General features: G+C 53.4%; 1 protein-coding gene across 7 annotated transcripts in view; it reads left to right on the top strand.

Moving 5' to 3' along the window:
* TMEM63C (transmembrane protein 63C) overlaps positions 1 to 23,116 on the top strand; it is a 41,665-nt gene extending 18,549 nt beyond the window's left edge. For 2 of the 7 annotated variants that reach the window (XM_062577134.1, XM_062577133.1), the window contains exons 2-24: positions 4,872 to 4,980; positions 5,306 to 5,526; positions 6,538 to 6,617; positions 7,072 to 7,159; positions 9,756 to 9,793; positions 10,291 to 10,433; positions 10,814 to 10,865; positions 11,306 to 11,414; positions 11,980 to 12,053; positions 12,356 to 12,436; positions 12,797 to 12,917; positions 13,517 to 13,650; positions 13,989 to 14,111; positions 14,584 to 14,737; positions 15,366 to 15,472; positions 16,410 to 16,496; positions 17,013 to 17,078; positions 17,229 to 17,391; positions 17,885 to 17,990; positions 18,202 to 18,369; positions 18,672 to 18,787; positions 19,310 to 19,381; positions 19,503 to 23,116. In XM_062577134.1, coding sequence (XP_062433118.1) covers positions 5,329 to 5,526; positions 6,538 to 6,617; positions 7,072 to 7,159; positions 9,756 to 9,793; positions 10,291 to 10,433; positions 10,814 to 10,865; positions 11,306 to 11,414; positions 11,980 to 12,053; positions 12,356 to 12,436; positions 12,797 to 12,917; positions 13,517 to 13,650; positions 13,989 to 14,111; positions 14,584 to 14,737; positions 15,366 to 15,472; positions 16,410 to 16,496; positions 17,013 to 17,078; positions 17,229 to 17,391; positions 17,885 to 17,990; positions 18,202 to 18,369; positions 18,672 to 18,787; positions 19,310 to 19,381; positions 19,503 to 19,715 — 2,493 coding nt within the window. In that variant the 5' untranslated portion in view covers positions 4,872 to 4,980; positions 5,306 to 5,328 and the 3' untranslated portion in view covers positions 19,716 to 23,116. The remainder of the gene's footprint in view (positions 1 to 4,871; positions 4,981 to 5,305; positions 5,527 to 6,537; positions 6,618 to 7,071; positions 7,160 to 9,755; positions 9,794 to 10,290; positions 10,434 to 10,813; positions 10,866 to 11,305; positions 11,415 to 11,979; positions 12,054 to 12,355; positions 12,437 to 12,796; positions 12,918 to 13,516; positions 13,651 to 13,988; positions 14,112 to 14,583; positions 14,738 to 15,365; positions 15,473 to 16,409; positions 16,497 to 17,012; positions 17,079 to 17,228; positions 17,392 to 17,884; positions 17,991 to 18,201; positions 18,370 to 18,671; positions 18,788 to 19,309; positions 19,382 to 19,502) is intronic. The other 5 variants (XM_062577135.1, XM_062577136.1, XM_062577137.1 and 2 more) reach the window with 5 other exon arrangements.
* The last annotated feature ends 2,273 nt before the right edge of the window (positions 23,117 to 25,389 follow it).

Raw genomic sequence — 25,389 nt, 5'->3', positions numbered from 1 at the left:
GGACAAAGGGAGAGCTGCTGAGGAAGACCTTGGACCCATATGGGGTTTTGGAGGGCCATATCTGTGTTCCTGCCCCTCTGTGCTTATCCCTCTTGGAGCCGGACACAGTGTGTGGTGTGCCTGTTATCCCCATGCACCGAGCTACAGGGACAGAGAGGTCACTGTGCCCTTCTGTACCAAAACTGCCTCTGTCACGCTTTCACTGAGCTCAGTGCAAGGTACTGATGTGCCTTTTCCCAGCCCAAGGTCATTATCGCCTGGTGGCTGCGGTGCTCTGTGGCGCTGAGTCAGCAGCAGTGGCTCAGATTTCCTAACCTCCCCCGCTGGATATCTCCTTGGAAAGGAAGGAAGGTGGGGAAGGCTGTCAGCTAGCAGGGAGGCTTGCTGTCTAACAGACATCAGGAATCCAATGCCCGCTTGCTAACACTGATTTCTCTGCTGGCTTTTTGTGACCACGGGCAGCTCCTTCAATAGACCTGTGTCTCAGCTGCCTGATCCGCAAACAGAAATGAGCAATTCTTATCCGGCCGGGGAGGGATGGCCAAGGCTGAGTGAGTGCAGGCATGCAGGAAAGCCTGGGTTAGTCATCTGAGCACTCCCAAGATTTTGTTTTGGTGTTTTGCTACTCCAACCTTTTGTGATTGTCTTAGCAAATGAGTTTGCTGGCAGGGTGCTTAAGGGAAAGATAATTTTTAAAAATTTTCTTCACAGAAAAGAAACATCTTATTTTTAATTGGAAATCTGATTCTCTGGATTAGTGCCCTCCCAACCAGAGAGGCGAAGCATATGCTGGTATATAAACAAAACAAACAGGGCACTGAATTTTCGAGACAAACCTGTCACATTGGAAATGGTTCATAGAAATTATTCAGCAAATCACTCTCAATGGCAAACATCATAAATTCACTATCCATTCACAGCCATTGTGAACAAGAGAAATAAAGACAGCCCTCCTCTGTTACTCTGCACATTTCTTGCTTCTAATTTAGCGTCTTTCCTCTAAGTAAGACCTTGACTGGGGAAGGACATAGTTGTAATTTCTGCCTATATATTATCGCTTCATTTTCCTAGATGTAATCCTGCCCATTCCTGTGTTTCTTCAGTTGAGTTTCACTTTTATTACTTCAGGGTGGCATGTGGCACAAAGAGACCCCTATCTTTGATTGGCATGTGGTGGTACTGTCTCCTACACGACTATCGGGAAGTGCTTGCAACATCACCAGGATGAGAATGCACTCACCCAGCCCCATTATTCACATCATTATTCCCTTTCCACTTCTTAAAGATAGGAAAAAGCAGAACAAGGGGAAGGATTTTACCCAGAATGCCACCATCAGTGATGTAGACCAGAATAGAAACTGGTCTAGTGATCCTGTCTTTTTCTCGCTTGGACCATATTTAAGATACGGTTGCAGCATGCTGTTACCAGAGTATTTCAAAATGCCGAATTATCTCATAAGCTTGATGTGAAAATTTAGCTTAAGGGTTTTAACAGTAACATTAACTCTGACCTACAATGTTCATGTGATCCTCTCACCGCAAAGTGCTATTCTTTATCTCTTCCTGTTGGAGGAAGGTTGAACGTGTCCTGTAGGTCTGAGATCAAGCTGTTACTGGAGTGCATGAGCAGAAATTTCTTTTTGCCATTTTTTTCTGCATGAGCTGTTCCTGGAACATTTACATTCTTTACTTACCTGGTTATTCCCAATGGTTATTTTAATGGTAACACTGCAGTTACATAATTTACATAAGCTTCTATATGATTGAAGATCAGTGAGATTAGCTGAAACAAACGATCTGCAAAGGTGCCAGCTGGGTATCTGGAGATGGGTATCCTATCCAGGGGTGTCTGGGGGTGAAAGGAGCTGGACAAAAGCAGGAAAATGAGCTTGAAGTATTACCTTTGGAGGAGTTGTGAACTGCTGCAGGGGCTGCGCTATGGGACTGAGCACGGCGTGATGGCTCCTTTGGGCACTGGAGTTGGAATTGCCTGGGAGAGAGGGGAAGAAGATGTATCTGTGGCTTCAGGGCCCTTCTGTCCCTAAATTTTTTTTTGTGCAGTGAGACTGTCATTGAAAAAGTGGTATTTGGTGTCATGGGGAAGAGCTGGGAGCTGGCTGGACTGGATGGGTCAAGGTTTGCTTTGGAGAGGAAACATTGGACGAGTTTGCATGTGGGCAGGAGAGTGGGATGACTAGCAGCATCTGCAGGAGGAACCCATTGCTTTTTGTCCACTGGGAGCAAAATACAATCTGCTGCTGGGGAAATGGGGCAGCAACAAGAATTTGACAGGAAAAGACAGCCTTTACTGATCCCCATGGTGCACTCTCCCTGCCATGCTGTGGTGTTCCTTCCAGGAGCAAAAGCACTGTGCACAGAAACAAGTTTTAGGACCTTAACGCTGGGCAGCAGTCCCCAAAGAAGGGACTCAGAGGTTGCTAAGAGTCCCCTTGTTTATTTGCTGAAGATCCAACAGCTCCCTTGGTCACAGACGTGCTCTCCTTGTTAACAAAAAGGCAATGAATTATTTAGCAGCAGAAAATGCCAGATGGTGATGGCTCTGCTGTTTACATGAGGATAGGAGAAAGACGTACACATGAAGAAAAACAGATTGAGAGCATCTCCGCAGGAGAAGGGCTACCCCCAGCCAGAGGCCCGAGTAGCCCCGGAGTTTTCACAGTGAGCAGGGGGCAGCTGGGCTCGGGAAGATGGCTGCAGCTTGTCACAGTGGCCCACTTATTTCCCACAGGACTCCCCTTGCTGGAGTTCCCTTTTCAGAGGTTGTTACCTTGTCCAGGCCATACTGGGCCTCAAAGCTTGGGATTTCCCTACCCTAGTTGAGATGAAAGCTGTGACTAGAGAGCGTTATGGGGAGGTTTTACCAGTCCACTCCTCACTTCACACATGACATCATGGGTAGTCCTTCGCCTTGACCCTACTGGCATGCCCTCCAGAAGCAGGTGTCAGCCCATCTCAGAGGATGACCTGGCAGTTCTCCTTCTGGGAGCTACCTTGTCAGCCATCCCAACTTGGGCTGGGATGTCTCCAGACACCATAGACGAGTCAGATCAAGGCATGCGTGGCTGGAGAACCTCCAACAAGTGAAGTTGTTGCAGGGAACAGCATGGGCAGATCTGTAGCAGAGGCTGAATCCAGTGCCCCAAGTGACAACATATCACATATACAGTAAGAGAGACTGCTGTGGTTCTTTGTGTCCTGGGGATCCTGATGCCTGTAATTCAGTGGTTTCTGACATCTCTTTGAGGCATCTATGCAGGTAGCAGGGTATCAGCCTAACCCTCAAGAAGGGAGACCCTCAGATTTTGCTGAGCTGTAGTCTTAGTCAACGCTCCACAGCCAACTCTGTGGCTTCCCTTGAAGATTTTCTCTAGGCTGGAATTTAGGCATCAGAAGAAATAGCCAGTCACTTTCTTTAATTGGAGACAGCAGGCACTAAGACTCAAGCTCAAGATATATTTGGGAATCCATGATGTCCACCTGACTGCATTCATCAGACTGTCAAAGCCAATTTTTGTCAGCCTTCTGTTTGAAAACCTTCCTCCTTCTCTATCTTTCCTTGCGCTGGATGTGGAGCATGAGCACCATCAGTGTTTCAAGCCTGAAATCTGTGTCACTTCTACCCCAGCACCCCCTTCCTAACTGCTCTGTTCAACAGTGGAGGGGCATATCTGGTCTGCTTCTCAAGAACTGTAGGTCAGGACCATAATCTCCTCAAGCAAGAGGCTGCTTATTTGAAGAGAGAGAGCCTGAGGCTATAACAGAGAACATAAAACCACATGCAAATGTAGTCTCCCATCTGTCGCACTGACACAGTAGAAATAAATGTTTCCCAACAAAAGCCAATCCACATAGATATGAAGAAGATCCCCTTTCTAAGCTGAAGCATTTTTGTATCCATTCTGTCTGTGCTCCCCAGGGGCCTCTCAATAAGATTTCCTTTGGTGTTGAAGCAGAATTGTTCCAGTTTGGTCTTGATGGAAAATATATATATATATATATATATATATATAAAGGTACTTTGTGTGTCCAGGCCACTGAGGTCTTCACTTCTCCTTCACTGCTGAATCAGGCTGTGGCTCCTGATTCTCTTGGTCTGTCCTGTCTGCGTGGACTGTCAGCATCTTGCAACAGGGATCGACTTTTACTGTAGGGTGACTGCAGGGGTCACAGCGGGGTCCTGACTGTGGCTGGAAATAGATAAAAAGGAGGAAGATGAATGAATGCCCAGGGACTTGAATACAATACTCACAGGAGTCCATGTTAATGAGCACAGTGAGGCTTCATGTGGTTCTTGCACAGGCTGTGGTCACAACCGTATGCCTGCAGTGAACGGCACTCGTGCAAGACACTTTAGACAGGATCTCAAAACAACTGAGGTGTCTACTGTATGAGGGAGAATTGAAAAGACTCATTATGTGTCAGTGTGGAAAGCTGCCACCTCAAGGGGAGTCACAGCAGCAAGGCAGAAATCCCAGGGTGAAAAGAGAAACATTCAGGGGCACCAGGGAGAAAGGGATGAAATTATAGAAAGTGAAGAGCAAAAAAGCATTTCCTTTTAATGAGAACGGTAGCCCATGCTATCAGCACTCAGACAAAGTGTGGGGAACCTTAGCATTTAGGATATTGAGAAGCTGATTTTTTCTAAAGATTTCAATGCGTCCTGGAAGTAGCAGTCTTGTTCTGGCAGAAAGATAGAAGGGAAATCCCACAATTCTCAAATTAAACCAGTTGTGATGCTAGAGGAGAAGAGAGCGGGTGAGGGGAAGGCCCACAAACAGCTCTTTTCTGGATACAGGGAGCAAAGTAAGTGTGCCCCCCCTTAACAATGTCATTGTTGCTCTTATTGACAGAAGTTCAAGCAGATGTTCCTTGCTCCTGTCTGCTGACTGTGCCAGGGTGGCTGTGATTCAACCCAGCTTCCAGGAATGAGAGGGAGAGGTGGTGAGGTACCTATCTCAGGTATGACGGAAACAACCAAATAGCATGGAGTTTAAGGGAGTGGGGAAAACAAAAGAAGTAGCTGTGAAGTTTTGTCAGCACCATCCTGCCCTATGCCCCACAGCCTTTCCCTGGTAGAAGGGGAACTGGAAAAGACAGGATTATGGGATGTGCTCAATCAGTTCTGTTCTGATCACTCTGGCATTTCTGCTCCAAGGCTACATGCCAGCTCTATCCTCTCCCTACACTTAGTGAGCTCCTCAGACCTCTGTGAAGGACCTGGAGGAGCCACAGCCCCTTTTCTAGCAAGAGCTTTCCCATCCTCACCCCAGCCTCTGTGTTGCAGGGTGAGGCCCCACTGCGGCACCAATGGACAGTGCATACTCAGTGGAGCCAGCACCAGACGGTGCCGACTCCACCTCACTGGATGTGCTCAGCTTCCTTGACACCCTGGCAAACAGCACAGAGGAGCAATGCTTCAGCGCCCACTCCCGCAGCACTGTCCTGCAAGGCCTGCCCTTCGGCGGTGTGCCCACTGTGCTCGCCATCAACTTCATCCTCTGGCTGGTGAGTGGCACCATGTCTGTGGGCACCACTCCCCCATGCCCATGGAGTTCCTAGGAGAAAGTGAGGCACCAGGGCTGGAAATGGCCACCTTGGCCAGCAAGCTCAGTCCCCATATCCCAAACTCTAAGAGGAGGCATCCTTGAGAAACCAGTGGTGGCTGTGTCCTGAAAGAAACCCTTCGGGCTCTTCTCTTCCATGCATTAAGTGGAGACAGTGCTCCAGGAAGAAGGTGAGCCGGAAGGTGTTGTGGTCTCTTTATGTCCTGCTACCAAGTTCAGTGTGTTCCAAGTAGCCTTCCAGCCCTTTCCTATGATTCTGTAGGAATCCTGTAGGACAGCCCTTGCTATAGTGGGATTTGGTAGCTACAGTTACACCAGAGTCTGATAAATCCCTCTTGCTGGGGCTGTGGGATGATGCAATGGAGCAGTGCTGTAGGTTGCCTGCTCCGGACACTGTGACTTGGTGGGAAAGGGGCTGAGCCACCCGTGCACATGGGAGCTTCTGCTACTCATCCTACCAGCAATGCTTGACCAGGAGGGGGAAGAGTAGACCGAGCCTGGGGGCTGTGTGTGTGGATGTAGCATCCCTGAAGAGAGGCTGGCTGTGAGCCTGTGGCCGTATGTGTGCCAGTGTGGCTGTTGTTTGGGAGAGTGTGGGTGAGTTGTACAGCATGAGGGCCAACAGCTTTGCCTGCACTGTAGTAGGGCGATAGGTGACCACCTGGGCTGCCACAGAAGTTGTGGTTGCTGTAACCTTGGGGATAGCTGCCTCCCACTTGCATCTGTCATAGTACAGGTGCATTTGTGATATATGGGATGGTGTGGGGTCACCTGTGTCAGTGTTTGTGTTGCCATTCTCCAGCAGCAGTAGTGAAATCATGGAGCGGGAGGAGACTGGCTAAAAAGGCAAATTTTGCATGCACTTGGGCGCGTCAGCAGGAAAACAGGAAAGAGGGATGTGGCAAGACCCCAGAGCAAGACCCTTCACCTTTTCGCTTCCATCTTGTTGCAGCTTCTCCTTCTGATCTTCTCCTGCCTTCGGAAAGCAGCTTGGGACTATGGGCGCCTGGCACTGCTGATGGACAATGATAGGTGAGAAGGGTGTAAGGCCACCTGTGAGTGACAGACTCCAGCCAGGCAGGCACTCCTGCCCTGGCAGCAGGCCAGCCCCACAGCCCTCAGCTCTAGCCTCTTGGCTGAGTGGGGCCAGCAGAGAGACTGGGGCTGCAGCATGACCCACATAGGAGCTGGGTGGGTGCTTCTGGTCCTCCTTTCCTCTGGGAATGGCCTGGCTGTCCTTGCACCATCAGGGACAGGTCTTCTGGCTGGGAACAGACGTGGTCCGCTACAGGGAGAGGGAAAGCCCAGGCAAGCTTTGATTCCTTCTTGCAGGTTCAGAGCTGAGGCTTTGCCTAGGGGCAGCATTTTATGGGAAATATAAAGGAAGTAGAAATGGCTAAACAACATGTCCCTCGGCAAGGTCTGAGAGACGATCTGCTGGGGTGACAGGCAGCACTTCTGATAGTCGCCTTTTCTCTCTCCCAAGTTTGACATCGCTTTTCTATGGCGAGCAGAGTGAGAAAGAGAAGTCCCCATCTGAGACCAGCCCCCTGGACACAGACAACAAAGATGTGGTGAGTATCCACAGGATGTGGTGAGGATGCCAGCTTTGTCCTGTCCAAGGAGATGCTGTTATTCAAAGGAACCTCAGGTCAGAGGTTAAGCTCTCAAACATAGTGTTTCCTGTTTAACAGCAGGCCTGGGAGATGTGTGCCAGGAAAAGCTGAAGGGTGTCTTTGTCCTGGTTTGTCTGGGCACTTATGATAAGGGGCAGCTCGGAGGGGACACTCCCCGCCAGGGTCTCCATCCCTAGCTGCGCTGCTGTTGATGCTGGCTGCAGGGACCCAGTTGGAACATGCTGCCTTCATACGCTCACCGGGGAATCGCTCCATGCTCCTACGAGGACACTTCTTCCCCTGGTGGGACAGTCTTCCCCAGAAGCATGTAGCCTTGCTGCAGGGCAAGGGCCACTTGTATTTGCTTTAAGTACAAGTTACTGTGAGCTGCCCCACAGCCCTGCCCTGAGGGAAAGGGAATTTCTCTCCTTGGCTCCTGAAGGGCACTCTGCTCCCCACAAAGCATGGGGGACACAAAGCAGTCAAGCCCCTCTTCAGAGGAGCAGTGAGGACAGGCAACTTCCTTGGCCTGCATTTTTCCCTCCTTGCCTCCCCTGCCAGCCCCTGGGAGCACCACTAGCTCCCTTCGCCCACATGCGCACCTCAGGGTATTGGTGGGCTGCGAGTACATCTTTTTGCAGTTGTCTTTTCTTGTGTGTCTGATGGCATCAGACACAAAAGAGGCTTCACTAACACCAAATATGGACTGACATGTTTCGCTGTCCATTTCTCTTCCTTTTCTGGCAATAAAAGCTGAAAAATCTGTCACTGGTGTATTAAAAAAAAAAAGAAAGAAAGAAAAAGAAAGGCGGGAAAGCTAAAAAAGTAAAATATTTCCAGGTGTCAGGAGAAATATTTAAAGGTGCTGTACTGGATGTTCTGGGAAAGTGTATACTACTTGTCAAAAGTAATTGAGAAAGACCAAAAGGAAAGCCAGAATGGCTAAACAGCAATTTAAGAGAGATTACTAGATGTAAGAAGACAGTCTTGAAAAAGTCGAGCTGTTTCAAAACAAGGAAGATCTAAACTTTGCCAGGTTAGATGTAAAATGCAATAAGACAGAATGGGAAAAGGGGTTTTGAGGAGAAATTTGTAGAAGTATTATTTTTTGAGGAGAAATTTGTAGAAGTACTATCTTTTTCTTCAAACATCAGAAAAATACTTTTTTTCCCCCTTCGAACACATCAGAAACAGGAAACTTGAAACAGAGTTGGTAGCATCAGTACAGGTTCAGGATAGAAAATGGCTGCTTGAGAAGCAGGAAATCTAAACTAAGTTTGTGTCTGTATTCAGTGTAGAAGGGCTTGAAGAAATTCCCCTATGGGAACCCTTCTCTGTTTGTGCAGATGTACTGGAGGATCTGTCTTTAAGTGGGATTGGAGGATAAGGTGGTAGAAAAAACAACCTAAGGAATTATTCTTACTATTACAAATTCCCAAGAGCAGTGTTCACCCAAGACTTCTCACTGACTGCTGATATGAATAGCTGAACTATTAACTTTAGTATGTAATCCCTCTCTTGAAACTGGAAGTCCTAGAGAGCTGGAAATTGGCTAATGCAGTGCTGTTTTTTCAAGACGGTTTCTGGTAAAACCCAGGAAACTGCAGACTAATGAACTTGGCATCCATATGGACAAATTCTTAGAAACTGTTTTGCAGAGTACTGAACATGACATATGAAGAGAGTCAGCCTGGCTTTCTTGACGGGCAGTCAGACCTAACAGCTACAGGGAGTCCTTGGAGCCAGCTGGGCACATTGGAGAGGACGAGATTTGCTGGAGTCTACTTGGATTTCCAAAGTCTCCCACTGCAGTTGTTCAAAAGAAGCTTAGCTGTGGGTTAGGAAAGGTCATGGCATGGATAAAGCCAGGGAATGGAGAGGAGGAATAAGCCGTTAACTTTCACAGAGGAAAGGGATAAAGGGAGTCCTGCAGGGATCAGCCTGGGGCCATCCTTTTCAGAGTCTTCATAAACTGGCTGGAAAGGGGGCAGAGTGGGAGGCAGAGTGTACTGATGTACAGCTGTGATGGGGAGGACTGCAGAAGGACCTTGAACTCAAATAAACTTTAGGTAAATGCGAAATAATGTATATGTGAGAAAAAATCCAAATATACCTACATGTAGTGGTAGGTTCAGAGCTATTACTAGTAAAGAACAAGATCTTGACAATGTCCTATATTGTTCTGTGACAGTGCTGGTTCACTGGTCAGCCGTAGTCAAAAAAGCATGTTGTGTGTTTGACACTATGAGAAAAGGTATGGAGAAGAGAATTTATGGAAGCCAGGAGACTCTTTCACAGAAATATCACCATGTTTCCTGCTCTTTTCTAGCATCTGCTTTTGGCCACTATTGCAGCTGAGTCCCTGGACTAGGTGTACCTACAGACAGCCCTGTGCTTTCCCTCTGTTTGCTTAGCCCACAGCAGAGTGTGGCTCAGTCCCTATGGGCCTGCCCCACCTCTGCAGTGTCTCACAGGAGCGATGCCTCAAGCCCAGTCCCATGTGGGGATGTTGGGGTGGTCATCCCCAGCTCATTCTGACTCTCTTTCTTTCCAGGGATTCTGCTCCTGGCTCATTTCTATCTATCAAATGAAGTAAGTGCATGCCTCTGGTGTTGCTTTTACTGGTGGCACCCTGCCACTGCTCAGCCCCAGGGAGCTGGTACCTGCAGAGGGTCATTGGCTCTGGAGCCACCCAACATTCAGCACTGCCGAGTGAGCTCTCGTGTGGACCAGAGATGGAGGAGGATGGAGGGAGCCCTGCTAAAACACTCCACCAGAGAGAGGGAGCAGAGGGCTCCTCTCTGCGTATCCTCTGTGGCTCTCCTGTGCCCAGGCTCACATCCCAAAAGAAAAAGCTTTAAGCTCTTCTTGTAGTAGCAAGTCCTGTGGTGTGCTGACAGCCTGAAGGCTCTTTCCTACCCCTGTTTCTTCTGTGCCTGAATCCCCTGTGCCACAGGCAGGATACCATGAGTTTCTGTAGGTTTTGGGAAGCTGGAACAGCCAGTGTCCCTGGGGTAGGGAAAGTGGGGGTGGCAGAGGAGGAGAGGCAGCACTGCCAGCACTAACTCGCACCCACCTCTCTTCCTCAGGGATGAGGAGATTCAGAGTAAATGTGGGGTTGATGCCACCACATACCTCTCCTTCCAGAGGCATCTCCTGGTCCTACTCATGCTGGTCTGTGTGCTCTCCGTGGCTGTTATCCTGCCCGTCAACTTCTCGGGGGACCTCCTGGGTAGGTACTTCCCCCAGCTTGTGGGTGATTCAGGAGTGTGCCACAAGTGACTCCAGCCTTAGGGTGAGCAGTGTGCACTGCACTGCACCGATGGAAGGCAGGACCACACTGTCATGAGCCAACCCTTGAACAGAATTAAGCTATCCGGAGGGCTAATCCTGCATAGCATGACTGCCAGGAGCTGGCCCCATAAAAAGGGATCAGGCTCAGTTGTGAGGCAGAAGAAATGAAAGAGGCTCAAGAATTTCAGGGGTGGCAGGGGCTTGGCAGGGAGCTGGGAGATGAGAGGAGACAAGGGAGCAAAAATCAGAGCAGTTGCCCTGGGAGCACACACTGCACAGGATTCCTGTAACCTCCCCACTTCTCCTCTTCTCTTGTAGGAAGCAATCCCACCCACTTCGGGCGGACAACCATCGCCAACATTCCAACACAGTACGTGGCTCCCATGTCTTGGGGGACTGTGTGCTGCTGTTGTGTTTAGCACTGCTGGGAGCGCCAAGCCATAACACTCGGCACAGCCCCTTGACCATGCCAGGGACTGGTCCATGTGAGCAGCACGCTACTCGCAGTTGTCCATGTGTCTGTTTGCACTGCACACAAGTACAGTCGTGGCAGCCAGCACGCTTGCACTGCTTGCTATACTCCTACTACCAGCAAAGGTTGTATCAGGAGTAGCCTGGGCAGCCTCATTTCTACAATATCTCAGCTAACACCCTGGAAGCAGCCCCTCCAGTCCTCCGAGGAATGGGTCTTGCAGTCATTGTAAGGACCAGGAGGGCTGGACAGCAATGTGTATGGTGCTGAGCACTGAGCTGGTCTGTGTGACACATGCCCACTGCATGGGTAGCTGATACAGCCTTTGTTTCCTCCAGGGACCGTCTCCTGTGGCTGCACAGTATCTTCTCCCTCATCTATTTCATCCTTACCATCCTCTGCATGGCTCATCACTCTGTCCATCTTGAATACAGGGAGAACGAGAAGGTGAGCAAATTCCCCACTCTGACAGCCATCATCTCTGCCTTTTTCAGCACAAATGGACAACTGTATGTGCTTTACAGAAAAGACAGTCCCAGTGTATAAAGAGAGCTTTACAGTCTGGTACTGGGCAGGAAGGGAAAGATAAAGTGGATTTCCTCAAGCTTCTGGAGAAAGCCTGGCAGCCCAGAGGCAAAACTGTCTCTTATTGCTGCCTTGTTGCTGAGATTAAAACTTTGCTGTGTCCAGCTCTCTGTGAGATTGTCAAGTCCAGCTATGCTCCTGGAGTCTGGGAGCAGGCTTTGAGGAGGTCTGCATTGACTCATACTCCATAGCTGGCAGATAACACTCCCGGTAGGTTGGAGGATGAGGGATCATTCTCCTATCTCCGTCACCATACGAGAGCAGGATCATACTGAGTCTCATCCCTTCCCTTTGTGCACATCCCTTCCCCGTCCATACGGTGGAAGCAGTGACCCTGGCCACAATGTGCAGGCAAGCAGGACAGCAGTGAGATGTCCTGCAGACCCTCTGCTCCCATCCGTCACCTCTCCCCCTTCTCCTCCCCCAGGTCGCCCGGACACTGATGGTCACCCAGATTCCGAAGGAGATAACAGACCCTTCTCTGATCATCAAGCATTTCCAGTGAGTAGCACCATATGCTAGTCTTGCCTTACCAGGGCAGCTGGTGCTCACCATGTGACGAAGGCAGGCAACGCACCACAACCCTTGCAGGCAGGATGGCTCTACGCCAGTGCAAAGAAGGCAGCTGGCCTCTTCTCACGTAGCCTGGCTAGGGGTCTTACTGGGGCTGGTGGACCATGTCAGTTTGGCTCACCTTGCTGGGGAGAGAGCCAGAGGCCTGGCAGTGAGCTCCCCTGCTTTGGGGAAGGGAGGCTGTCCCTGTCCCCCCAGCTCCCAGTGTCACTGTGTTTCCATGCCCACAGCGAGGCCTACCCCAGTTGCACCGTCACCAATGTCCAGTTCTGCTTCGATGTGCGCAAGCTGATGAAGCTGGATGCAGAGAGGTAAGTGTGTGCCGGGGCCCCTGGCAAGCAGCTCTGCCTTTCTGTGTGCTGGTATGGCCCAGATGCGCGTGCCCTAGTGAGCCTTGGTGTTTGCACCTAGTGGGCAGATATCCCACAGCTTTGCTGGCTATGCTCAGGCGACCTGCAGGATTCAACAAAGCAGCACTCCTGTGCCAGATGGAGTCTGCCTGGCAAGGAGGGACAGCTGACTCAGATCACAATGGTCCTGAGCTGCCAATGTGGCTGTGGAAGTCTGGAATGACTCCTGCTCAACAACTTCGGAAAAATACTTTCTCTTTGGTGGGGGAAATGGAAGGGAACTCCCTGAAAAACCATCGTCTCTGGCCCTGTTCCTGGCAGGCGCAAGGCAATGAAGGGGCGACTTTACTTCACCACCAAGGCACAGAAAGAAGGGAAGATCATGATCAAAACCCACCCTTGTGCCCGCATCTTCTGCTGTCGCATCTGTGACTTTGAGCAGGTAGGAGGGGAGTGGGCAGTCCTAGAGACAGCATGTGCCCTAGTAGAGAGGCCAGGGGCTGCCTCATGGCAGGAGAGCCTCTCCAAGAGCCTTCCATTCACCTGCCCCACCAATTTCTGATGAGCTGCTCAGAAATCTCCCTCTTGCCATGAACATCAGAGTTGAGGAGCTCCCAGAGCCCCTTGCAGGCTTCAGGACACCCAGGAGTATCTTCTCCCCGGCACTGCCTTTTGAGGCCTTGATGGGCACCGAGGTACTGAAAGGCACTCAGCTTCCCATTGCAGCCCAGACTGCTGCCTCCACGACACAGCTTCTGCCACTCTTTTGCAAGCAGTGTCTGCTAGAGAGGCTGACATGACTCGCAGCAACTTGCACGCACTGCCCACGATGGCTGATGCGCTTCCCCAGTGTGATTTGGCAGTTCTTGAATCTGAAATTGCAGTCTTTCTCCAGTGTGGCATGAGAAGGCAGAACTCCTCCTCTCCCTACTGCATGCTGAAGGGACCCTGGTCCTGAATGGGTGTTTGTGAGCCTGCCCCCCTTCTGCTCTGTCCCTTGCCCTCAGCAAGGAGAGCTCTGCAAATCCGCCTTGCCTGCAGGTGGATGCCGAGCAGTACTATGGGGAGCTGGAAGAGAAACTTACAGACGAGTTCAATGCCGAGCGCAATCGCATCACGCTCAAGCGGCTCAACATGGCCTTTGTCACCTTCCAGGATGAGAGGATGACGGCGGTGTGAGTGCCTGTCTCCAAGGGGAAGGCTGCGACCTTGCCAATCCAAGCATACAGAACACACTGCTGCCAGGTTGGGGGTGAAGTGCAGTTGGGGCCACTGCCCCTGGGACAGCAGAGGGCTCTCAGGGCACCTCCCTGAGGTGTCAAAGCCAACGATATATTTGTCCCATTTGTGTCTCCCAGCTGAAGACGGGACTGCTCTGCTAGAGGACCATAGTCTGGGGTTGTGGGAAAGGTGTTACAAAAAGTGGGGGAGGGAAGCAGGGTCAAACCTGTCCCCTTGGCTCAGACCTGTCACTTTAGCTCAGACTCGTCCCCTTGGCTTTCTTCTCCTGCAGGATTTTGAAGGACTACAGTCACATCCACTGTCGGAAGCACCCCCAGCAATCCTCTGTGACTACAGTGGTCAAGTCACACCACTGGAGTGTTTGCTATGCTCCTGCACCCAGTGATATCATCTGGTAAATCCTGTTGTGGGCCAGGGTGGGAGGGAGAACGCAAAGGGGGAACCTGTGGCCATAGCTACAGGGCTTCTTCCCGGGGTGGGCAGGGGCTGAAGATCCCTGTCTCTGTGGCCTTAGCAGAAATCACCAGTGATGACTGGGGTGATCATCCTAAGGGTGACAGGACTTGGCCCAGCAAGGCTTAGGGATGATTGCCTGCCTCTGATTTCTCTGACCTGCCTCCAGAGTCTCTTTGGCAGCACAGAGCTTGTCCTGCTGTGATACTCTAGTCCCAGGGGCTCTGTCAGCAGTGATACAGTGGTTCTGGAAGCAGGGGGTGGGTGTCTCAGAGCAAGGGCTGCCAGGAGGGTCAGTGTACAACAGCGACTGGGAAGCAGTGTGGTAGCATGCTTTGGAAGGCACGCTTGGAAGCCCAAGGATGCATGGCGTGTCCTCTGCACCATGTCCGAGACACACTTTTCTCTCATAGGGAGAATTTATCAGTCCGTGGCACATCCTGGTGGGTGCGATTTATCCTCCTTAACATCTGCCTCTTCATTCTCCTCTTCTTCCTTACCACACCGGCCATCATCGTCAACACCATGGACATGTTCAATGTCACACGGCCTGTGGAGAGTCTCAAGGTAGTCGACAGGGCCCAGTGCCAGCCTCCTCAAAGAGTGTTACAGGCTTGTCTGTGTTGGGGGAGAGCCCTGGCTTTGTGCTTACCCAAGGAGATGAGCCATCACTGGGACTATTGTTGATGAGAGGCAAGGAGAGCTTGTGCCACCAGTTGCCATCTCCTCCTTCTCATATGCATTTTTGATGGCAGAGTCCTGGGGTCTCTATGGATACCTGAGGTTGGATGTCTGTGCCTCAATCTTGCTGTGTCCACATGGAAGGACAGCTTGTTGTCTGTGCAGGAGGAAAGGGATGGGAACAACTCCAGGCTGCTTAAAGTTGCCAGCAATACATCCCGCTCCTGTGCATTGACCTGCTAGCTGTTGTGAGTGTTGGGTCTTAGCACATGTCCATCGTGCCTTTTGCTGTCCTCACACTCTTCCCTTCTGGAATAAACGCTCCTGCAGTGCTCCCAGAGGGGATGCACCAGCTAGCCCCATTGCACACACCATCCTCAGGTGCACCTGTGCCAGGAGGCCTGAGTAGCTGCCTCCATCATGGATGAGTAGTGTTGGCATGGGCAGGAACAACTCGTTCCTCCCTGAAGCCAGCAGGCTCCTAAGCAGGTGTCTGACATCTCTCCTCTTGCAGAATCCCATCATCACCCAGTTCTTCCCTACGCTGCTGCTCTGGGCCTTCTCCGTCTTCCTACCCTTCATTGTCTACTACTCTGCATTCTTCGAGTCGCACTGGACAAGGTAACAGAGCCCAGCTGTGATACTCTCCCCAAGGTTACTCAGGGCTGCATTAAATGGGAGGAACTTCACTAAGATTCATTGGACCCAACCTGTGGGGAGGCAGGCAGTAGGTTCAAAGAGTGGTAGATCCCCACAGCACCATGGATGTTGTCCAAGAAAGGGCACCAGCTCATGCCCAAAGGAGCCATTTCCTTGCCATGAATACATTCAGGGTGCCAAGAAGTGCAAACAGAGCTGGGTTTATGAGGATCTGAAGGCGTTAGCAAAATAGAGGTTGTGACAAGGGACTTGCAAAGGCAGGGCCGTGGCTCTGATTTGGGAGGCACACCCCAGTCATGCTTCCAGACCTCCAGTGCGAAGGTGCAGATTCAGAATGCTCAAAGTCTCCTAGCAGAGAAAGTGCCGTTACTGCTCAGCTTCTACAATTTCCTTCCTCTGTCTTGACTCTGTGTCAATCCCAGCCGCAGTGCCTGGTCTACTGAGTCCCCTCCTTGCAAGAACCTGGCCCCCTTGCTTGTACCCATCCTCCCTTCCTCTTCCCAAGGGCATTAGAAGTATCCCTGGCTCCTTCATCCAGGGTAGAGATCCAGCTCTCTTGTGCAGGCTAGCCCTGCACAAGATGCATGACCAGCAGATACTGTATTAGGAGGAGGCAGGGATGAAGGCAGTGAGAGGCTAAGAGAGCAAGAGCTTTCGTGATAGCACATTTCCTAATGATGATTCCTGCACAGCCTGGGGAAAGGTTTTCCAAGGCCCCTGCAGATGCACAGCTCAAAAGCATATGGCTTCCTCTGGTTGGTAGCAGTGCCTTGGTAAAGAGCTAAAATCCATCCCAACCTTCTCTCATCTGTCTCTGGAAAGTACTAAGTTCTCTCTCTCTCTTTCTCTCTCTCTCTCTCTCTCTCTTTCTTTTTTTTTTTTTCTCTCCTCTCTCCAGGTCAAGTGAAAATCAACTCACAATGCACAAGTGTTTCTTTTTCCTGGTGTTTATGGTCATCATTCTGCCTTCACTGGGGCTGACTAGGTACTGGCCAACCTGCTGTGCTGCTTCCTTTGCTTACCTTGCTTCCTGCGGGCTTGGGATAGGAATCACTTTAGCTGCTGTTGAAAAGCAGCTGTAGGGATTGTGCTCCCTCTTTAGCAGTGCCCAGTCACTCCCAGCACCATCACAGACAAAAAACTTCACTGCAGAGGGAGTGGGACAGCTGCGGAGCCTGGCTAACTCTAGGGCACTGTGGTGGTGTTTATTTATCACTAACAGCCCCATGTGAGCCAGGGAGTCAGTGGCAGGGCCTCTCTACCTTGGGGCCGTACAGGTGGGCACAGGACAAAACTCTGCTAGAGCCTTTGCACAGCCACAGCTGTGCCCAGGTTCTGCTGACCTGTGAAACTTCCCTGTTGATGGATCCTGAAATAACAGCATTTGATCTGCCTTTGAGTGAACTGGCTCTATGCACATGGAAAGCACACGCTTGTGGGATGCTCCCCTCGTATTTCTCTGTGCTTGCTTTCTAAGCTGCTCCTCTTCTCTTTCCTCTAGTTTGGATCTTTTCTTCCGCTGGCTCTTTGACATGCACTTTCTGGATGAGGCTGATATCAAGTTCCAGTGAGTACCAGGGAGCTCCCTGACTTGCGCTGGTCCACACAGCTCTCTGGGCGAGTGGGGAGAGCCCAGCACCACCCCCAGCCGCCTCCTGCCTCGCTGGCTCTCCCGGCTGCCTGCCTCACTCTCTTCCTTCATTGTCTCTGGGAGCAGGTGTGTTTTCCTCCCTGATAATGGCGCTTTCTTTGTCAACTACATCATCACCTCCAGCCTGATCGGGACAGCTATGGAGCTGCTGCGCATCCCTGGCCTCCTTGTCTACGCTACTCGGCTCTGCTTCGCCAAATCCGAGCCCGAACGGCTCCACATTAAGCGGGTACGTGGCTCCGCTGTTTCCACACACACACAGCCTCCGTGGCATGCCAGACACGTTTGGTTGCCAGGGGCTGCCTGGAAAATCAGGCTTTCCTGGTCCTTTGGGGAGGCATGTGATGACAGGCCATTGCATAAAGGGTGCTGCTGGACCTTGGCTCTGTGCCCGTGGGGAGTGAAGTGTGCACAGGCTATCGTGTTTAGAAAAGCAAGGACCATCTAAGATGCAAAGGTGCCCCGCTGTGTGAGGGGCTGTGGGGGGCTGAGGTCTGCAGGGCTGGTGAAGGAGAGGGTCCTCATCAGGGGTCCTAGGAGGCCAAGTACCAGCTTCTGGCTCTTGTGTGGTCTGTGCAGGACCCACTGTCTCTGGGTCTGCTGTCCATCTGGCTTGTCAGTGCCCTAGGGGAGGGACCAAAGGGCCTATTGCTGGCACCCTGGGTGCTCCAGTTACATGAGGTGGGAGCAGGAAGGTAATGATGCTGTTGGTTGTGCCTCAGAGCCAAGCCTACCAGTTCCAGTTTGGGCTGGAGTACGCCTGGACCTGCTGCATCTTCTCAGTCATCATGACCTACAGTATCACTTGCCCCATCATTGTACCCTTTGGTGAGTACCAGCCTCCCATGCTCCCAGCCCCACTGCCCCCGCTCTGTGCTGAGAACAGGCTGCTCCAGTCACCAGGAATGGTGGGGGAGCACAGCTTCCTCAGCGCATGAAGGTACCCTCCCATGCTGTCTCCTAGGCCTGCCCCACTCTCCCTGCACCATAGCTTTCTGCTCTGTGCTCCCCACAGATGTCTCCTGTTCCTCCCTGCCAGGTTTGCTCTACATGCTGCTGAAGCACATGGTCGACCGGTACAACATATATTATGTGTACATCCCCACCAAACTGAACCAGCGCCTCCATGTTGCTGCTATCAGCCAGGTCGTGGTGGCCCCTATCTTCTGCATGTTCTGGCTGCTCTTCTTCTCCGTCCTGCGCCTCGGTAGGGAGCGTTCTGGGCTGGCTCATCCCACCATTTCTGAGTATTACAGGTCTCAATCTCTATGGGATAAACAGCCAGCATTATGCCTGAGTTAGGCACAGCCTGGAGGGTGGGGGACAGGAAGGGAGAAGGAGTGATGGAGGCCCAGCAGATGCAGGGGCAGGTATCAGCTAATGTTTGGGAGGTGATTGAGAGCTCACAACACTCAAAGCAGACACCAGCATGGGGATCAGCCAGATCTGCAGTAAGTTCCAAGCGGTCTTTGGAGGCTCATGTGCCGCCCTGGTGTCTCTTGGCTGTAGGTCCCACCCGCCCTGTTACCCTCTTCACTTTCGTGGTCCTTCTTTCTTGCATCATCTTTTCCTTCTTCGGCCTCTGCCTGAAGAAGTTGCAGCCACGGAAACCTTCCAGCTACCAGGTGAGTGTGGGCAGCTGCCTGTCTGGTTCCTTGGACCAGGCACAGCTCTTTCCCATGTCCCACTTTGTCCCTTTCCCACACCTCTGGGTAAGTTTTCACAGAGGATTCTGAGGATTCGGTTGCATCCAGAGCAGAGCAAGGGCACAGATCAATCCTGCCTCCAGGTTGCTTCCTACCCGCTCAGCTTGGCAGCTCCCTGCTCACCATGTTTTGTTACTCACATGGTCACTCTCTGTCCCTGGATACCTCAGCACAGAGTCAGTGCTCACCACGTTTCCCAGTATCGCAGCTACAAGCCCAGCTGCAGGCGAATAGTCCCTGTCCAGCTGCGGCCCCGGCTCTGGTTCGCAGCTGGCCAGCTGCAGGGTGCTCGGCCACGTGGCCTGCTCAGCTGAGTCCCAGGTCTGGCTGGGGCCAGCTCTGTTGCAGGGCCTCGTGCGTACCCCAGCTGCAAAGGGAGGCTGCACGGTGCGGTGCCCCTCGTCTGCGTGCTGCTAGCTGCCTCCCTGCTTCCCTCTCCAGATGTCCAACCAATCTGACAGCACCTTCAACGATACGGAGCGGAGCAGCGTCTCCTCCACGCCCAACTCCAACGTGAGTACGCCTCCCCAGGGCCCCGCGCCGCGTGCCCTCCCAGCCCCCCAGGGATGGCTGCGGGCTGGCCCTGGCCCAGCCTGGGCCCCCTTGGCCCTGACCCGGCTGTCTCCCGTCGCAGCTCTTCATGGCCACAGTCCTGCAGGAGCCCGAGCTGAGCCTGACACCGGCGGCCTCCCCGGCACACCAGTCCTATGGGACTATGGGCAACCACCTGGAGCCAGCGGATGACAGGGAGGAGGGCGGCCTACAGAGCTTCGAGACGGAACTGGAAGCAGTGGAGGGCGAGTACAGGACCGGGCCAGTGATGGAGAGCCAGGCCCGCTACCAGTGAGCATCCCCACCACCAGGGCAAGGACTGACGATGCCCGAGAGTGGAGGATGTTTGGGAGGAGCAGGAAGAGGCCTTCCCCGCGAGCCCAGGCTCCCACACCACCACATCAACCTTGCTGCCGCCTCATGGGCACCAGCACCCGTGGGGCCAGCACTTGCCTACCTGCCCCAGCTCACCAACAGCCCTGTGCATGGGTGGTGCCAGGGGCCTAGGTCCAGGCGGCAGCAGGACTGATGTGCGGAGAGTGCCCCATGTCACCCCATCCCAAGTGTCTGCACGAGGCAGCAGGAGGCTGCGCACCCTTGCTCTGCAGCCCACCTCCACAGCCCCTGCCCCTGGCAGGGATCGAGCTTGGTTGCCCCATGCCCTCTCTTGCCACTTCCTCCAGCCTATGCAGGGCAGAGGGGTGCAGCAGTGTGTGGAGAGGGTCTCTGTTAAAGGCCACGCTTTGGGGGGGGGGGGAGGGAAGATGTGTGCCCTGCGAGGAAGGGGAGATGACCCAGACAGTTCAAGTGAATGTGTCAGATGGAGAAGCACAGCCCCACAGGTCCCTAGTGCCACTGGAGACAGCCATGCTCAGGTGCAGTTGCCAAACCTTTGCTTCTCACTGTGCCCACTTGCTGCTGCCACTGCCCTCAGCGGCTCTTTGCTGCCCCTTGGTGCCCAGTGTGGCCAGGTGCCTGCCCACTGGCTCAGGAGTGCATCCTCCATTCTGCCCATGAGCTGCACGAAGGCTTTGCCAATTAAAGCAGGGCTTCTGAGACACTTGTGCTTTTGATTGGATGAGCGCATGGGGGTTGAACCCCAGGCCCACACAGGGCTGGGTGAGTTCTGGCCTGGTCTTCCTGAGCCCCAGCGTCCCTTCCTCAAGTCAGACGTGAAAACACGGTCCCAGCTCTTCAAAGGCAGACACCCCACACTGCTGCAGCAGCCAGCAAAGCACTAATGATGTCCACAGCCTTGCCCACAGCGCCCACAGCAACCTGCTCTCCTTCCCTTCCCCTCCCATCCCATCCCACCTTATCCCTCTGTAGCTGGAATGCGCTTGTGCTCTCAAGCCAAATGTTTGGAGAGATGGGTAATGTCAAGGGAAGCATGTGTTTGATTACCATGACAGCATTTCCTCCTTAGCACCTATCGTGCCACTGCCCCAGCAGCAGCCCTCTCTGCATGGTGGTGCTCTCGCCAGGGTTGCTTAGGGACTCCACATGGCTCCATCCCACTGCCAGAGAAATGGGGGCTGGTGGGACCACTACCTCCAGGTTGTGGGTCCTGTCACAGCACTGCATCCTGCCCTTGCTCCTGGCTGCACTCCAGGAGGCTCTTCTACCACCATCGCCTCCTCTCAAGTGTAAATCCTGCTGGGGTCAGCATGTATGTGCCTGTTCTTCCCTGCACTGTGTACTTGAGGATTTCTAGCTCTCCTTCAGCAGCAGCGTAGGCCCCTAGGATGCAGGCGATGGAGGTCCTTGTCCTGCTTAGCCCTTCATCTGCAAGGTTAACCAAACTGAGTGCTACCGGTTCCTTGATCAATCTTTTTGTGGCCTCAAGTTTGTGCTGCATCAAGGCAGTTTGTCAGCAGAGCAATGCTGGTTTGGGGTGGGGGAATGTGAAGAGGGGGTGTCTGTCATATTGGCTATTTAAATCACAAGCTGATGCTCCAGCCACTTGAGTGGCTCCTTGTGAGCTGGATGGCAGGCATGGCTGGACCCCTACCTCCCAGGATGGCCCCTTCCTCCTAGCCCAGACATGTGCAGCTGTGCCAGTGATGCTCCATGTCCCCTGCATCACTACCCAGCAAATGAGCTGAAAGGGAGCATCTTGCCTTGCACAACTATTTCTGCCCCTTCCTGCTGAGTGTATTCTCTCACAAGAAGAGACTTTTGCTCAGTACCTTCCAGCCTGCCTGGTGTACCGGGCGAGCAAAGGCACCCCAAGCTGTTACACCCACAACTGCGGCTTACTGACCTCTCCACTGCTGAGCTCAGCCTCACAACAGGATCTCCTAACAATAGAGAAATTGCATTGGCTGGCAAGGGCTGTCTCCACTGCCCTGCTGACTTCAAAGCAATTGCAGTCACCATCACCTCCCTCCCTGAGTTATGCAGCGAGGGAAGGAATGCTACCGCAGCCCTCCTCACACTGAGGCCACCAGTGCAGGAAATGTTGCAGTGCAAAGGCAGAGGCTCCACCATTGCAGCTTGCTCAAAACTGGGCCTGGAAGTAACCACTTCTCCCCATGCAAGAAGGCAGGCTCAGCAGGTTTGTGGCCCAGTACCTGAGAGGATGCCAGCAGGAGGGACCGAGATGCCAGGCACCCTATGGAGACCCTACAACCTCTGTGCTGTGCTAGAGGAGATGCTGGTACTTCCAACAAGCTCAGGCCTCTCCCTGACGAGTTCCCCATGGCCACCAGTAGGAAATGCAAAAGGAAACACTGGAAATCGTTCTTTTCTAAGAGCTGGACACCTTCCCCTGGCTGCATCACCCTCTGCCTAGGAGCAGGGCAATGTTTGGGCTTTCCACTGCAGTGACCTGGTGAGACGCAGCATCATAAGGCAAGGTTGAGAGCTGAGCTGGTGCCTGTCCCATCTGACCAGATGGCCCATGACCTTGCCCAGGATGTGGGTGAGCTAGACTTGGTCTTTCTCCTGCCCAGAAGACTTTGTGCTCAACCACCCTGTCCCCTCATCACTAGCTAGACCCTAGGCACTGTGGGAAGGGGTGGCACAGGGGGCCCAACCCCCAGCTCGGCTTTGAGGGGGATGGGGGAGTAGGGCCACCCTGCGCTGCTCGCCCTGCTCAGCGCTGCTGGGGCTGTTGGGAGTGGGAAATGTGATGCACAAGTCCTGGGGCATTAAAAGGCAGCCTAGGTCTCAGTAGGACTCAAGGGCACCCTGACACCATCCCCATGGTGGCAGCGGGTCCCAGCTGTCCACGCCGGCATCCCTCCCCCACCACACTCGCACCCGCACGCGCAGGCCGGTGGCTCCGGCATGCTTGACGCTGTGGTTGCCTTGGCAGGGCCCCTTGCACCACCGCAGCCCTCAAAGCACTGCCCGGACTGCACCTCTCGGCGGGGCGCGCGGCTCCCCGCTCGGGCGCCAGCGCCGCCACCCGTCCGCGGTGCAGGCAGCCAGGGTCTCAGCCAGCGCCCTTGCTGTCCACGCCTGGAGCAGGCGCCCGGCCGAGGCCGGCGGGACGCGTGCGGCCCCTGCCAGAAACCCTGAGGGCTCTGCCCAGCACGGGAGCAAGTGCCTGCGAGTAGCACCGTGTCCTTGGGCTCGCTGCATCCTGGCCTGACTTGCCCTTGGCTGCCACGCTGTAGGAACGTGCCAGAGGTCTGTACCTTCTTGTTATTTATTGCTATGACCGTGCCTTGAATAAAATGACTTCACCTAGTCACTGGCCTGCAGTTGTCACCCCTGTGTGTCCCACACAGCGGCGGGCAGGAGAGACTGCGGTGCAAGGGGGACCCCCAGCTGCGGCCTGCGGAGTATCCCAGCGACCGCCCAGGCTGCGGGCTGCTTTTTACCTGGATTGGGTATTCCTCGCAGGAAAGCCAGGCTGACCCCCAGCCGACCTGCGCGTACCGGGGGGAGCGCAGCTCGGACGCCTCCCGCCACCAGGCCCCCTGCCAGGGCTCTACCCACCGCCGCAGAGCCCACGGAAGCAAGCCCAGGAGCCGGGTTTCGTCCCCCGAGAGCAGGGAGCGCAGGGCAGCGCCTGGGCCCGTCTGAGCTGCCAGGCAGGGAAGGGCGCGCGCGCTGCGCGTGCCCGGGGAGAGGCACAGCGGGGAGAAAAGGGCAGCGATTACACCAACCACATGGTCTGGGAAGGGTTTTTAGCTCTGTAGGGGAAGACAGGGTAGGAGGGAGTGACTGGAGAGAAGCAGCACAGGCGCAGGGGCTGACGGCCCCTTCGGGCAGCGGCACGCCGAGAGGCCGCCGCAGCCGCCAGCCCGGCCGGGAGCCGCGGCCGCCCCGGGCCCTCGCGGGAAGCCGCGCGCGGCAGCTGGGCCGCGGCGCAGGTTCGGGGCCGCAGGCTGAGCTGCCCGCCGTCAGCCCCGCGCCCCGGGACGCGGGCAGCAGGGGCGGCCTCGGCCCCGCAGAGGACGAGCGCCCGGCAGCCAGCCCGCGGAGTGACACGGGTGGGTCACTGCTCGCAGCCTCCCGCTCAAGGGCCTTCAGGAGGAGCCGTGCCATTTCGGGTGCCTCTTTCTAGGATGTGAGCAGACAGCAGTCTTCTGCTCCTCCTTCCCTTTCCTCAAAACACACGCTTTATACCCCAAATCCCGATTTTGCTGGTGCAGGGTTGAGCTCCCAGAACCCACGATGCGCCCACGGGGTCAGCGCCGCTCCCACCAGCCTGGCTCATGGCCGAAGCAGGGGGCTTCACTTTTGGGTGCAAAAATCTAAAAGCCATATACACACACGCACACACGCGCTCGCTCACTGAGGCATGTGTTGTGGGGCTGCCCAGGCACGTGGAGGCAAGCCTGGCATTCCCACAGCTCTTGCCTTATAGAAGTTACCTCTTCGGCCCACGTAATCTACTTCGCTGAGTTTTATTTTTGACCTAAAGATTGGGGTTTTGAGTGCCATGCACAGCATGCATTGGTTCCCATATTCTTTTAACAAGATTATCTATGTATGTCCTTCAGTTGTTTCTTCCAAGGGAGTAGTTGCTGCAGGACTTGCTGGGGAAGCCCTGATGGCAGGATGTGAAAAAGACACTTTGACTACATCCAGTAGAAGAAATGTAAGCTGAAGGATCAGGCCAACTAACTGCTTGCCTGGGTTTATTACCCAGCAACATATTGTCAGTTTTTTAATGAAAAATCATAATTGATCAAGTGCATATTCATTCTGTGAACATTAATGCAAAACTGTGAACGTTACTAGTGTCCCTCTACTCAGCCCTGGGGAGGCCTCATCTTGAGCACTGTGTCCAGTTCTGGGCTCCCCAGTGCAAGAGAGACATGGAGCTACCGGAGAGGGTCCAGCGTAGGGCTACAAAGATGATCAGAGGGCTGGAGCACCTGCCCTATGAGGAACGGCTGCGAGAGCTGGGCCTCTTCAGCCTGGGGAAGAGAAGACTGAGGGGGGATCTGATCAATGTGGACAAGTACCTGAAGGGAGGGTGTCAAGGGGACGGGGACAAACTCTTTTCAGCTGTCCCGTGTGACAGGACGAGAGGCAATGGGCAGAAATTGAAGCACAGGAAGTTCTGCCTGACCGTGAGGGGGAATTTCTTCCCCGTGAGAGTGACGGAGCACTGGAGCAGGTTGCCCAGAGAGGTTGTGGAGTCTCCTTCTCTAGAGATCTTCAAGGCCCGCCTGGATGCAATCCTGTCTACCGTGCTCTAGGTGACCGTGCTGAGCAGGGAGTTTGGACTAGATGATCTCCAGAGGTCCCTTCCAACCTTGCTGATTCTGTGATTCTACGATAGTGATCCTCTAAAGCAAGTCCATGGCACTGAGGTAGCATGTATAATGAAGACTAAATACAGTGGTAGCTCATTTTGATGTTGTTCTCTTACAGAAAAGGACTTAGAGCAGATTTAAACATTTGTTGCACTATTTTATTTATTGAATGCACCATGATACTAAGGAAAACCTGCAGTGAAGGAGACACAGTAGTCAGTTTCCTTAGAGAAAGTATCTGGTCATGTG

This window comes from Rhea pennata, chromosome 5, assembly GCF_028389875.1.
Source record: "Rhea pennata isolate bPtePen1 chromosome 5, bPtePen1.pri, whole genome shotgun sequence".
NCBI lineage: Eukaryota > Metazoa > Chordata > Aves > Rheiformes > Rheidae > Rhea > Rhea pennata.
This window is presented reverse-complemented; position numbering and strand designations above follow the sequence as displayed.